Here is a 15,915-nt window from a genome sequence, read left to right as displayed (position 1 = left end):
AAAGTAGAGAGAGACAGAGAGAAATAATAAGAAATCTATAATTTGAGGAAAAAAAGATGTAGCCAAAGTAGAGGAGAGCACATCGCACCAGGAAACGATGCATGCATGCAATCCATTTTTTTGTATGTCATTGATATCAGTCTCCTTACACAGTATCAGAGCTGTATAAGGCAGCATTTGTACAGATGCTGCTTCACATTAAACATGTTAAACAGGCAAAACACAGGGTGGCTTTTATTGTGAAGCAGTCCGAGGAAACAACAGTGTACCTGTATTTATCACCGATGTTAGCACTGACTGTAGACATTCATCAAAAATGCATCTACAAAACAAAAACGGCTACTGATTTATGTAAGGCACTTTGAGTTGCATTTCATGGATGGAAGTTGCTATATCATTTTTTTTTACTATTATTCTAATTCAAAATAAAATACATTAATTTTAGACAAAAAATTAAAAGATTGGATTATTTATAGTACATGAACACCAACTTTGTCATTAAAAATCATGTTCAGTATTATAAGCAGAGCTGGATATTGAACCACAGTGCTTTTTGTATTGAAAACGAAAAGTTTTTTTTTTTTTTATTGAAAAGTTATTTTGTCAAAGACCACATGGGAAAATGCATTCAGTCTTTTGCTCTGTCCGAGTATACCTCCTATACTTTTACATTTTTTATCTTTGGATTATGAATCATTTTATTCATTCCTCAAGCAAGATACACAAAGTGTCCTCCAAAGTTGGAAAGATAAACCACAATGACAGAACATAAGCAGCTTTAAAACAGCAGCACAGGATAAAAATAAAGCAACGCATATTAATATGACATAGTATAAGACTAAATATATAATCATGTAAAAAACCTAAATCTCAAAGTTAGTTTAGTGCACATGATATAAAAATCCTGCTTCCTGAATAGAACTGAAATAAACAGACATTCAATCATTTTAACAGTAGAGCAATTGATGTTTTTTCTTTGGCCATTGCATGTGTTTTTATGTTGTTGTAAATCAACCTGGCTGTAAGCTGAATTTCCCCTGTGAACTGAACCGAGCTACAAAGATAGAAAAAGGCAGCAAAAAGCAGGTTGAGAGAAGAGGGAACATTTTTTTTTTATTGCAACGTGACCTTCCTCTTATTTCTTATTTCAATCTTTATTTACACCCAAAGGAAACTGATATAAAATACATGATTAAACCAGAATATATGTAAAACAAAGACTCATAATAACAATTCATGAAAAGGAAATGACTGTTCAGCATTAGATGCTTTTGTTGACCAGTCATTGCGGCATTAAGCCAGACCATGTTTATGCGTGTTTCCTACATTTTTACACAGTTGGCCTGCAAATTATTAATAAAGTTATATGAATATGATAGTTTGTAGCCCTTTGTAAACACAAAATGCCCTCAAATAGAGTCCTCAAAAGTAGAATCTGAAATGTATGACAAATATGATGATTGCTTGCAAAGTTTTGTTTGTTTTAACTAAAACAAACTATTCACAACAAATGGTTTAATATGACGTTATCAAGTTTAATTGGTACGACTTATAATTTATTAGAATGTTTTTTCCTCGCAGCTCTTTGTCACAGGTTGTTTTTATGTTTTATTATGTCTACCGATTGTGACCAGTTCAACCAAAGGTTTTTTTTTGTTGTCGTGAAAAAAGTACAATGAATTATTATTAATTATCCAGTAACTGGACAGGAACTCAGAAGAAAAAAAAAAATTTCTTCTGCTTTCCTATCCTGTTAATCGCGTCAGAATGATCTTGCTACCACTTGTGGGGGTCCTGATACATATGTAGGTTGGGAACCACTGAGGATAGGATGTTAATGCAGTTTTCTGTTTAGCCATTAGGGGGCAGAACTCACCTACTACTACTAAGAACAGATTTGGCAGGCCAGGAAGCTAATCAGAATACCTTCTTTAAAGTCAAACATACGGAAATGTCTAAAAGAACTAATATAAGCCTGATACTCTAAACTGATATATAAAGCTAACCCTACATCTACACGTTCTAGAGATTAAGCTCAAAGAGTGGGCTACCTTTGTATTTCTTGGCTGAGGGAATGCGTGTGAGCTTGGTGTCGATCTCGTCATCCTCAGAGATCTTGAGCACGGTGGTGCGGTACTCGATCACCCTCGTCAGCAGGTCCGGTCGCCGCGAAATCTCGAAGATGTGCTCGATGTACGACAGATTATCTGCATGAGAAGTGTTGTTTTTAGTGTTAGTTTACAGCAGGGGTCTTTGACATTTTTTAAGCCAAGGACCCCTTAGCTGAAAGAGAGACGGAGCAAGGACCCCCTTCTACATATTGTATGAAATAAGTTGCATATTAAACTGGGCCTCCAATAACATGACGGACAGCCTAAAGCCTTCATACATACTTTTTTTAGTGCATAGAACACTAAGTTATTATGTAATAATAATAATAATAATAATAATAATAATAATAATTATTATTATTATTATTATTATTATTCTTGGCATGAGTTTATAAATCATGTTGTAATGTCTGTGGAAGGCTACCTTAGTTACTACCTTACTCATTAATGTTTTTTGTTGTTGTTGTTAATATGTTTGTAGCCATGGTAAGACATTTTCAGTTTTGAAAAAGCTTTCACACTTTAAATATAATTTGGTGGCCCCCTCTCTGATGACCCCCTGTTGAAGATCTTTGGCTTACAGTATATCAGGCATGTCATACAGTTGATGTTTATTGGAAATAAGAAAGGATAAACTCTGCTCTTTACAAATTTTCACCCAGTTAGATAAAATACAGTATATACAATAATCTGATTTATTTGATTTGATTATTATACAACTCAATCTGTGTTTCTCACCTTGGGCCAGCTTGTCGTTCTTCTCCAGGTAGCTGAACCACTCCTTGGAGGAAGTGATGTTGTTGCTCTGGTCCTCGGGAATGTCCTCCTTGCAGGCCGACTTGAGCTGCTCCAAGTCTTCGTTGGTGATGTTTTCAGACAGGTCGCTGAGCAGAGAGCTGTACTCCGCCATGGTCTGGTCAGAGACAGAGAGAAGGGAACCAGTTAGATATACTGAACAAAGTGATGCCAAAAGAGAACAGACAGTATAGGGGAGAAAGAAAGATATCCTACTTTTGTTAAATTCCTCAATGTGGAAACAGCCCACCTACTTCCCAGATTTCAGAATGGAAAGTTAGGAAATCTTAGCTAATGACAATAGCATACTGTCAGAGTGGAATGGAAAAGCACAGACACTGAGAATAGATTATATTAAACAGGTCAATCCTCTCTCTTTCTATCTGAAAGAGGAGATTGACTGAAAAGACAGGACGGGACAAAACGGGACGAAACACTGTCTTGCGCCTAAATTAAGGCCGTCCCAAAGGGGGGATCTATAGCACTCAGTGAAGGACTTCAGTCAGCATTCGGCTTTCGTTTATTATACTTGGACTGATCTTCAATTGAAGGACGGTGACATTCTATATTTCTTTATTGTCAACCAATCTCACGAAAAGACCAAAACCAACTAAACCTACGAACAATTATTGACTGAAATAGCTTGTTCCTTTGTGTCATAGACTTCCACTGTTGTCCAAAAACAACTGCAAACACATCAATGAGCCACTGTTGTACTCAGTGACATGTTTCGACTTTACAAAGAACATAGACACTGTAAAGTATTGAGCGATGGACTAAGGCATTGTTGGCTTTCCTCTTTTCATGGGATGTGTTGCCAATAAGAAAACTATAGAATAACATTGGCCTTTTAAATGTTGTACCATCTACATGTATTGGCAAGTACAGTAAAACAGTTAGTTATTAGTTGCTTTTCATGAAATCAACTCAAGTTTTATAGACGTATTGAAGAAGACCATTTCTGTGCTGCTGTAGAATCACAGAAGCCAGTATTATGTGTATGCTGGAGGATAGGCAAGTCTACCCCTCAGTTAAGTTCATTTTGTTACCTTACAAAAAAATAATTTTAAGCAGGGAGGTATATAGATTTTAAATTTGAGAAAAAAGATATATATATATATATATATATAAAATCAGATGGGTGCTTCCTACTTATAGGCCTCCTACTTGGACAAAAATAGACCATAGACAGCTCTGTATGCGTGCAAGATATTCAAATACATTGCAATACACTGGCTTGTTTTCAGATTTGGACCTGGGATGGGAACAGTGGTTTAAGGATTCAGTACATAGGCATGCAGTGGTTACGTATCAGGCGTTAATGAATGTGAGTTGTCAAGATTGCAGAGTTTGGGTTATCCTCACAAAGATAGGGTATTTGTCCTTGTGTGTGTGCACGAGCGTGTGGGAGTGTGTGTGTTGGCATGCGAGTTGTTCAGAAACAGGCAGTTGGCAACAAACAGACAAAAAAAGAACCACAGTGAGAAAGAAAGAAAGAAAGAAAGAAAGAAAGAAAGACAGAAAGAAAGACAGAAAAACAGAAAAACAGACTGAGTGATTCAGACGTGTTGTGAGGCCGTCTGCTCTGTTCAGCTGCGTCAGTTTAGAAGAAGTAAAGAAAAGACAGGCTTCAGATTGCAGCTCATTGCTCGGTTATTAACATACTTGGGTATGTTCATATAAGTATTCATATGCATCTTTATATCCGGATAATCACAAATATCTGTGCGCATTACTGCAAATATTATGGTAGTATGCAAAATGTGAAAAACCTAAACAAAAGAATATATAATTTATGCAGGAGATATATAAAATATAAAATTATACAAAATTGACTGTTAGATTGAAATTTGTTGGCAGCAATAAGGATAATCATAAATCCATTTTTAAGCAAAAACGTGAAAATGTAGTGGTTCTACATTCCCCTCTAGTTCCAAATGCAAAAATCTAAAAGTCTTTTTAAGATATTTGAAGATATAATTTGTACTATACTTTGTACTATACCGTGTTTGATAGAATAAGCAATTCTGCTATTATTTATGTATTCATTATTTTCATTACTGATTCATCTGCAGATTTTTTTTGGACAATTTAGTCAAAAGATTGTGGAAATAAATATCCCTCACAACTCCTTTAAATGTCTTTGTTTTGTCCAGCCAACAGTTCAAAAGCCAGTTTACAAAGATATGAATGGTGGAGACATAGTGGGATGCCAATGACATAATCCTAGAGTAAACCAAAAACCAACTGGTGGTGCTGCTTCCAACATTTTCAACCTTGCATCCAATTAATTGGCTGCCTCAGGTTTTCTATCCCAACATCCTGGTGAGATTTTCCCCAGCCCTTAGTGAGTTTAACGAGGCAGGGGTTTAGCTATGAGGAAATGATTAAGGTCACATAAAAAAAGCTGCATTTGAGCTGATTGGGATCCAGTGTCTTGCTCAGGGACACTTTGGTAACTTTGAGGAGCGATACAAGTCGCAGCAGGACTGCCTCCCTTCTATAGCCTAGAAATCTAGACGCACCCTAGCAGCAGCAAATGTAATTTGCAGCCAGCTTCAGTCTAGCAACTCTCCGTTGGCTTGCTAGCTGGAAAAACCAAATTCTGGTCAGGGCAATCACATCGTGTATAGAGTCGGTGGGCTGGCTCAACACAAAGACGGCAGAGTTGCGACGGTTCCGCGTAAATTCACTGCTACTTGAAAACAAAGACGATGGCTGCTGCTGCTGGCGAACAGCGGTGTTTCAAATCGGCTTTGGCCGCGACTCTAGAAGACTTGGAGTTAAGCACTGAAGTCATTCTTAAAAAAGGAAGATGTGTTCGGAGTTTTGCCGACCGGCTACGGCAAAAGTTGAATCTATCAACTAGCGTTGCTCTGGTTGGCTATGAGTGCAGAGGGAATTTGAAAGACAACCGTTTATTCCGCCCCTCGGATTGAGCCCTGCCAATGGTGAGTTCCCAGACCCAACATCTTGATGTGGGTCTGGCTTGTCAGGCTATCCCTTCTACCCATCTCCTCTAACAAGCTTCCCACAGCATAACCGTGAAACTGAACACATATCTCTTTCTGTGTCACCCCCCCTCCCCAATCCCTGGCATCTATGCAGCTGGCGAGACGCTGCCGCTCAATGCAGTGCATCATAGGCACTGGTACGAAAATCTGTCTGCCTCTGATCCCCTCAGTCTCATCACAGATAAACACAGCATGCAGAAAGCCCAAAAGAGGCTCTGTGATGAGTGGTGTGACCTATATAATGGAGCAGCTGTTACCAGCAGCTACCACCAGAGGGCCCCCATTCGCTGTGGAGCATTAGATACTGTAACGGCAGCTTAAGCATCTTATTGTGCAACAATGCTATCATCTTTAGCCTGCTCACAGGGACATATGGATAGGAGGGGATGCTCTCTAGCTGAGCAGCAGACCGTGAAAACATGATGGTAAAGAGTGATGGAAACAATGATGGTTTTATGACCTCATTCTTTCAAAAATACAGTTCAATTTGACAAAATGTGCATTTCCAGTTAATAACTGGCGACTAGATGAATAGGTCTACATGCTGTCCTGACAAACAGTTGCAGGTCTTTAAGTCAGCATATAATGTATGGGATGCTGCAGTCCCAGAGGCTGATTTTAAGGTCATGATTTGTTGGTCTGTTCTCTAATGGCTAATTGGTGGCATTTGGTTTGGTTTGTCTGATCCACGATCTCAGCCTCAGGGCAAGAGCACAATGATGACAGAGCGCTTTTAGTGTGCATGTGGTGAGAGAGAGAGAGAGAGAGAGAGAGAGAGAGAGAGAGAGAGAGAGAGAGAAAGAGAGATGGTGTTATTTCTGTCTTAAATGTGACATTCATCTTCTCTCTAACAAGAGCAACTTGCTCAATCAACACAAAGAGAGAGCAGCGATATGCACCTTAACTCCAGTGAATATAACAAGAGTCTGAATTGTGTGTGTGTGTGCGAGCATTTTTGCATGTATTTGCGTGCACTCAAGTGAATGTGTGTTTGAACGCAATCACGAGCTTGTGAATTGTGTGTGTGACGGAGGGAGACAAAAAGGAGTAAGTGTGTGTGTGTGTGTGTGTGTGTGTGTGTGTGTGTGTGTGTGTGTGTGGTCCCTGAGCCTCCTCTTTCGACCGAGGTCGCCCTGTCTGCTCTCGGTTTTGCACCACAATGGACTGGCGCTGCTTTTGTGTACTTTTAGCGGAGAAGGGGGAACAAAAAAACAACAATGGATTGAGTGGCTACATTTAGTGTTTCTCTCTCCCACCATCTCCCTCATTGCTCCCTCTCACTGCCACTTTTAACTCTTTCTTATCCACCAAATAAAGATGTTTCTACTAAAAACTCAGTGAGGGGCATACTTCAAAAATTAAAAAAAATTAAATGCTGTTCATGTTTTTCTTTTATTAATTAAGTATTTTTATTAACCATGTCCTGATATAATATTTATGATTTCTTTGCCATTTTATCTTCGGTTCTTATTTGTTCTCTTCTAAAAATTATTTAAAATCAATACATCTATGTTTTTGCCATCATCAAGACAGAAAAATATGACAATAAATGACACCACCTAAAGTGCGTGATCTGCTATGATGGACCCAATGTATTAGTAATCATAGAGAGAGGCCACAGAAAGTCTGTTTCAGTACACATCCATTTCTGCAAAGGCAGACTACCATGCATCAGTGTTTTGTAAAAAGTTCTGAGAAAATATATGCATTTTTAAATTCCTGTGCAACATGGTAGTCACTCTAAGTAAGTAAAAGAGTTTGTGAAATCCCCTCCAACTAACGCTCCCCCATCCCTAGTCTCTCTGGGACGAGCCTGACACTGCTTCCATACATAGAGACCCACTGTGCTTCGCATTCTCATGAACACAAACATGCTTTTGTCTGCTCGTTCCTCTGTCTCTGCTGCCTGTGCGTGTGTGAGTGTATGTGTATGTTCTTAAATGTGGGAAAGAGAGAGAGAGAGAGAGAGAGAGAGAGAGAGAGAGAGAGAGAGAAAGAGTTGTCATTGAAATTATAATAAAGTCAAATTCAGCTATATATTAAGTAGTCTTAACAATAAAAGATAACCTAGAACAAAGAAAGATTTTGGGACGAGAAAAAAACTATAGTACGTAAAGACTCTCCACTTTATAAATATACTATTAATGCTTTATGTGTGTTCGGTTACATTTGGAAGTTTATTAGTGACAAAACAGTTTGACGAGCAGTAAATTAATTTCAATTTCAATTAATTCAAGCTGTGAGCAATCTGTAAGGGAAAGGAGGTCTTCATGTTTAGTTTGAAATGTAAGTTTTCTCTAGCAGTTTTTGAGGAGCTTAGCAACTTTTTTTCCACACAGGCTTCAACAGATTTATATTGTATCTCTTACAGTTTAAGTCTTTAAATGAATAGTTTAGGAAATACACTTATTTGTTTACTTGCAATAGCTGGAACTGAAAATAGCTAACGAGGCTCTTTCCAAGGGTAAAGAAATCCACCTGCCAGCATGTCTAAAGCTAACCAAGACTCCAAGTCGCTAGGCTCAGCTAAGCTAACCACGTCCTGCCTCTAGCTTCATATTTAGCATAGACATTATTCAGTAGACACCGTTTAACAGGATGAAGCTTCCCTCTCTGGCCAAATCCAGTAATCCTCCTAACTGCAATGCTGAAAATAGTGCGTAAAGGAAAATACTACAACTCAATCAAATCTGGTGACACAGCTCCTCTTATCCTACTACATTTGCAGCTGAATTGCAAAGCAAGGCGTAAGCCAAAGTCTTTAACCATCATTGAATTTTGCTTCAATTGCAAAAACGATACATTGTTTTGTTTCACTATGTGAGGTGATTAGCTAGCCACATTTCTGCCACTCAACACTGAGGGAAAATAAAAGTTTTTTTCTATTTTAAGCTGCAAAGCAAGTTGAAGCAGTCAAGCTAAGCGCATGCGCGTTTATTTTTCAATACTTAAAAAACGTGAGTCAAGGGCTTCCATTGCAGTTTATGGTGCATATTGGCTGCACATGTCAGCATGTAAAGTTTGGAACTTTTAAATACAAAAAAAGAAGCTTGAATTACTTTTGCATTTATTCTGTAGTTTCGTCATTAATAAACTTCCATAGCTCCTCAAGGCGTGAATGGATGCCAAGCAGTCTTTTTCCACTCCGTGACTAAACTGTTAACCCCCACCACCCCATCAACTATAGTCTGCTTTACATTGTGCAATCAGGCCATTATTCATCCAGACGAGACCCACTGTTTTCTCTATACCGATCTTTTTCCGCTCCTTTTTTACACTTTACTCTTGTCTCTATTCCTGTTAGATCCTTTCTCTCATTGCAAAGGGGTTTCATAAATGTGCAACAGCATTCAAGCACAGAATGACGGCACAAACTATATATATATATATATATAGTCTGCTGCAGCATATGTTTGTGCCGTATATATATATATATATATATATAAAAAAAACACATTATATGCCTCATATTTTACAACCCTTCACTATTCGCTTTCCATTTTCAATTGTCCTAATAACGAACCTGCTGAGTCCATCTCACAGACACACAGACACATACAGACGTACAGTACATATACGTACTGTATATCACAACCACCAAAACGCCATTCACCCTCCACACCAATGACGTTGCCATGGAGACCAGGCCTAGCTTTGCCTTTAGGCCTGGAGACTGTTACCTAGCGACGGGGCAGAGACCATACTCCCTCCTCACTTTACCTCGCACCCTCCTCACCCCTTTCAGAATAAAAGCCCCACAAGGTGTGCAATTTGAGTAAAGTCATATGTTGAGATTTTCTTTTCTTGACTTAGTTATCATGGAATATTAGTTTATTAGCAACAAGAAAACAGGGCTGTGACGACATGGATTTTTTCTTGCCGCGGTGAAGAAGCAACGTATAATGTATGGTGGTTAACCGTACTCCTCAAGCCTAGAAATAATTAATAATAATCAAACACAAAATAAATCCCCCATATGTTTAATAGACTGTACATTCCCTTTGTGGAAAGCCGAAGTGACAAGCAACTTAAAATATGAATAAAAAGACAGTCAATGATGATAACTAAACAATGATTGTGTTTATTATTATTTCATATCACAAGACACACAACACACCAGCAAATAAATTACCCCCCGGTGTTTCCGGCACAGCCCACGGAAACACCATAATTTGTTATTAACACCAGTTTTGCTTTACAGTAATGAACATGGTGTAACAATATACAGAAAAGTGCCAGAAAACATTATACACAGATACATGAGTGAGTAAGAAAGACAATATGTGACATCGTGCCAGTCATATGATCAATATACATGCTTGCGTAGCTCTACCTCCTCCGTCTCTCTTTTTATCAAAGCACACACAACGCGCACACGCACGCACACACACACACTTGGATTTCAGCGTGGAGACAAGCCTTTAGATTTCACCATGGCAACCAAACCACCGGGATAGCAGCTCAAAAATCTCCCTGACAGAGATCTGGAAAGCGAAATAGACTCTGTGGTACTGTTTCCTAAACAATATATTCAGAACTTGTGTCTGTGTCTGGTTTGTTTTTGGCAGGTCTTTTTTCCCTTTTTAACTTGCTCTTTGATCCATCCCTCCATCCCCTCATGTAGTGCCCTTTTGTCTCTGTTGCTGTTAGTGTAATTCTCCGCCTCCTCAAACTCTCAGCTGTTTGAATTTACAATCTATCACTATAGGCTCTAGTAAGTTCACATTTAACAAGCTGGAATCAGAGATTAATCTATTATCAAAATAGTTTCCGATTAATTAAATAATTGACAACTAATAGATTCATCTTTGCAGTTCCAATCCAATGGGTAACCTTGAAACAGCTTATTTTGTCTGAACAACAGTCAAGTTCCCACAGATTTTACAAAACAGAGAAAAGAAGCAAATTCTCACATTTGAGAAGCTAGAAATGGAAACCATAAAACTTGTTGATGATTAGGTTTCTGTTGCTTAACTCATTGATTATCTGGCTAGTTGTTTCAGCAATGACAAAATGAGACCACAGATCCAATTGGGCAACTCATAAACCTGACAAAGTGGCATCTAACAGTAAACATAGTATAGAGGCCAATGTTTTATACACTTAAAAGGGGCTGTATTTGAAATACTGAAAGAAAAAACAGCATGCTGTGGATGCCTACACATGTTTCTCACTGACTGTACCCCAATATGTGAAATACAGTATCTACTTTTTTCACAGCCACATGGACTAACATACATGTGTGGCCGGACCGGCTATCAAAACAAAGAAAAGAGAAGCTGTACACACAGAGGGAGTATATGAAGTCATTCTCTGCTCAGGACGCCATTATTCCATTATATCTTTACTTAGCATATTTGTTTGCTGCTATATTGATGTTCTGAATATTGCGTACAGCCCCTTTGAGTGTCAAAATGCTAATAAATCCTGCACAACTTCTTGTATCTTCATGTTTGACTCGGCAAGTACAAGCAGTTAGTCTCCATCTTCTTTTATTAAAAATACCATGACATTTCTCAACCTCCTGTGCTCTCTTTCTCTCTCTCAGTATATTTTTCTCTTTCACAAAGATGGACCAAGAGGCAGAGTGTAGGAGTCCCACCCACACTTAAATCTCCCATGAAACTCACCTCAACTTTACAAAAGTCTGTTCGGCTGACCATGTATGGAAATGTCTATTCTAAAACAGCATTGCTTTTACTCCAAAAATGTAAAACAAATGCAACAAAAAAAAATGATATAATATACCTAATGAAATCTTTCTCTAATTCTGGCAATGTTGCAGTTTGAGGTTACATATTTCTCTGATTTCGTCTTTCCTCCTTCTTATCTATATGTCTCTCTGTGTGCAATAAACCGTCTTCCTCTCTCTCTGAATATATCGTTAGTCTTGCAGGCGCAGCAGGACGTGAGGGATTAGAGAGTGGGAGGCAGAAGAGCTCACAGTTGCAGGTCGAAGCGAATGTCCGCCTCCAAAATCTACCTTTTCAGGTCAGAAGTCTCTCCTACCCATCCACAGATATCATTTTGCATTTCTGAGCGTGTAATTAATTGCAACCCACTTGCTCACGCTCACTCATTATTAAACCCACTGTAAAAAGAAATCTTTCAACAACAACAACAACAAAAAAATGGAATTTAGCTAAAATTATTCTGAACAATCTTGAAAGAGACTCAGTGGCTGTTTAGCTTTTACAGTATGTTTGTCAATCATCCTTCTGTTGCTATTGGACTGCTGCCTAATGCAGCAGAGTTGTATTTATTGAGGTGACTGCATGCATTACCGACAATAAGTAATGGCTAAAGCAAATATTATAGCAGGAGATAGCATTGCTCACAAATAATATACTCTAGTTTATTCGTTTTATATGGATTTATCAACACTGTGGGCACAGTGAGAGACTTTTACGTTTTGTTTAAACTGTCCATGGTTACTAGGGTTGGGTACCGTCCACATTTTTTTCCGGTACTGATACCTCCTGTCCTAAACCCGTACCTACAACCTATTAAATCAAATCATTTTTAATTTCCTTCTTACTGTAACTTTTATTGTTGTATTTGTATATTATTCTATTTTAGCCTGTTTAATTTTCATGACCGTTTTTAATTGTTCTTTAAGGTTTTATGCAAAGCACTTTGAAATTGCCATGCTGCTGAAAGTGCTAGAGAAACAAAGTTGCCTTGCCTTAAACCCTCAGCCTGTCAGTCAGTCACCAGGACATAGAAACCACTGTTGCGCTTGCTTGTCTTAGAGGAAATAAAAGGTCAACAGCACCGAGACCGCTTTCGCCGCGCCATAAATATATCGCAGTTAATGGTGTCTGTGTGAAGATTTGAAAACTGTAACCACACTTGCATCTGTTTTATTGGCATTGCCGTGACTCGCTGTGACTTAAAAAAGTCTCACAAAACTGCAGAGACGACGTAGTTTGCTCCGTCCGCACCTCTGTGCACGCTTGTGAATTCGGTACATATACATATATTATCCCACCCTGAGTGCATTCATTTTAATGCATGACCAGAACTATTGAGGTTTGGGTTGGTTGAAGTGAGTAATTCTAGAGGAGGTAATGAAAGCCTCTACTTGTACAAACAAGGAAGATTTTCGGTTTTAACAATAGTGTTGTACTGGATGTGGTTAAACTGGATATGTAATTAAAGAAATTGGTTCAATATTTCGGTTTTCATAATACATGCTTTTCCATTTCTCCTGATGTTCTCACAGCCAGTGCCAAGACTTAATCTCTCGCTCTGCCTCATTCAAATGTTGTGTATGAGTCCTGTCAAAATTATCACCATATATAAATAAAGATAAATTAGTGTTATAGTGAGGTGACATTAAATAGGCTATTTCAAACAAATACAAAATAAATGCATAACTAACTTTAGAAATACTCCTGCCAAGATCTGAAAACATATATTATTAACATATATCCTATATTGCAAGTCACCAAACTAGAACTTGAGGTCGGTACTACTTATGTTAAGGTTAGACCCAGAATCTCTCCCTGGGTTCCTGCAGTAAATACACAGAATGTAACAGCAACCAATGCAAATTACATGCTGCACGTCCTCTATTCTGCATACTGTATGTGTAAACCAATCCGAGTGTCTCACGAGCAACAGTCGGACATTGATCAGTGCTCGATGCCGCAGGCGCTAAAACGATCCAATCTGCCTCTCTGCAGGCTTCTTTTCCACTAGCAAACAACAAACATACGCCCCCTGCAGACGAGGAGACCGAGGAGGAAACACTGTCCTGTCACTGCAGGCGATGACCAGGCCTCGCTGCACATCGCCACGTAACAGTTTTATACCGCCGCTGCTACACCGCATCTTGCTGGGCTTCAGAAGGACACCATGCCGTTAGCATGTAGCTGTGTCTCCATTTCATTTTTTACTGAGGTGGTTCTGAGGTGGTTGGGGGGCAGTTTGAGTTTTGATTCTCTGTCTGTATGTATGTGTTTTGGTTTCTGTTTGGTTTCTGGCAATGTCTGTTGCAAACCCTCTCTCTCCGTATTGTCCCAGCATAACTAAATGAATGTACCGAAATGCTGCAATAAAAACAGGTTGACTACATAGTTTTAAGATTGATTGTTCACAACATTAAATTGTGTCGGAAATCCTGAAAATTCCATCTGCTAGATAAATAATTGACAATCACAGCTGCAGAAAAAGGATTTGCTTATGGGGCTACAGTGCATGTAAAGAGATTCCAGTCCCAAACCAGCTGACTCTAATCAGAGTGCCTGATGTAGGCTGGATGGCTTCAAACCAACACTATGTATTGTTTTGGAGCACCCCCAAAAATTCATGTGATCGCATGGTTTATGAGCAAATGCATCCATCCATTTTAGCTGCTTATCTGGGCCCACGTTGACATGGTTACAGTAGTAGCAGGCTGAAAAAGTGACCCAGACATCCTTATCTCCAGCCACATAATCCATCCCACCTTGGAGGATACAGAGGTGGTTTCCAAATGCCTGAACAACTGGCTCCTGCCAACACGAAGTAGCAGCAATATGCTCCGAACTTCTTCTAAATATCTTAGCTCCTTAGACAGTTTTGTATGAGCACAGACGTCTTCGACCGGTTTCAAGTGTCAAATCCATAAGGACAAATACAAGTGAAGTTACAAGTATTCTTAATTTGTAAAGTAGCCACTAAGAAAGTTACTATAACAGACAAATAATGCAATGGAGTAGAAGCATAAAGCATGGCATGGAAATACACGAACAACCTGTGAGTACCTTAAATTTATACTAAAGTACAGCACTTGTGTAAATGTACTTACTGTCCAACACTACAAAATGCACCTTCAAGGCCAGCAAAAAGTTTGCTGACACGATTTATATCACATCTCGCAAAATATAAAATGGATACAGTAATGGATGTATGATTTATTCATATTGGGGAATGAGCTAACAGTTAAGTTAGTCTGCTAATGGTGAAGCACTCAGCCAGAACTCTGGTTGCTGGAAGCAGATGTGCAGTTTTGGAAAATGCCAGTTTAATAAGTGAGGAAGATGACTTTTACGTTGCTCTTACTGTAATTCAGTTTTCGCTGTTAAGCTTCACGCTGCCATCTGGTACATGGATTCACGCACACACACAGACATCTCAAATTAAAAATACAAGCCTGCCATCAAAAGGTCAAACACACTGCTCCAAGGTTGTGCCATCCGCCCCCTCTCCTCATCCACATCATTCTGAACTAAAGCTGCTTCTTTCCTTCTTCTTTCTCCCTCTCAGAGACAGGGCAGACTATGAAGTTGACAACATCACAGGGGCAATTTGCTGCCAGGAAACAGCATTGATTTCTGACCATTAATCTTACTTTGATGTCTCTCTCACACAACATTGTCTCTCTGACAACATTGCCTAATAAAACACCAAGTCCCCTGTCTTTTCCCTCCTTTGCTTTCTCGTTCTATCCTCCTTGCCCTCTTTCTGAAACTCCTGTTTCTCTCTCGGGTGTCCCGTTTGTTTTTGCATGCTTTGATAGCGATCCCCTGCCCATTTACCATGGGATTAACCATCGTCCTGTCGGCAGTGTGCCCGCACCGCTCCCTTCCCATTTACACCACGGGCCTGGACAGCGAAAAGAGGGATATAGAAGTGAAGAGGAAGAGCGGAGAGAGTGATATTGTTCACGGGATTATGGGATGAGAGAGGGAAAGAGGGATAAGAAGGGGTTAGATGGCGGAGCGCAGAGGACAGAGAGAAAGAAGGTTTGGTCCTTTTCCTTGCAGACGGCCTCGTGTCCAATGAGGCAGTGAATACTGCCATAACTTATCAGTTCAAAAGCCCAGAGCGAGAGAGAGCAGGAGAGAGAGATTGAGATACGGAAAAAAAGGAGGAGGCGCTAATCTGGGGAGAAGCCGCAAAGCGCCGGAGAATATAGGCCACTGGCCCATTTTTCATTGAGGAGAAAAGAAGATTTGCTGTGTGTAAAAATAGGGCCTTTGATTCACATATCTTTTTTTAACAATCCA

The 15,915-nt window shown here is 39.2% G+C and overlaps 1 protein-coding gene across 1 annotated transcript in view; it reads right to left on the bottom strand.

Annotated features, from left to right (window-relative positions):
- The window catches only part of LOC120572324 (astrocytic phosphoprotein PEA-15), a 44,947-nt gene that overhangs the window by 303 nt on the left and 28,729 nt on the right, over window positions 1-15,915 (bottom strand). The window contains exons 2-3 of the mRNA XM_039821595.1: window positions 2,850-3,024; window positions 2,052-2,207 (exon numbers count right to left, since the gene is read on the bottom strand). Of these exons, the coding sequence (XP_039677529.1) occupies window positions 2,052-2,207; window positions 2,850-3,021 (328 nt within the window). The 5' untranslated portion in view covers window positions 3,022-3,024. The remainder of the gene's footprint in view (window positions 1-2,051; window positions 2,208-2,849; window positions 3,025-15,915) is intronic.

Source organism: Perca fluviatilis, chromosome 14 (assembly GCF_010015445.1).
Source record: "Perca fluviatilis chromosome 14, GENO_Pfluv_1.0, whole genome shotgun sequence".
NCBI classification, from domain to species: Eukaryota; Metazoa; Chordata; class Actinopteri; order Perciformes; family Percidae; genus Perca; species Perca fluviatilis.
Note: the sequence above shows the minus strand (reverse complement) of the source record. Positions and strands in the feature narration are given on the sequence as shown.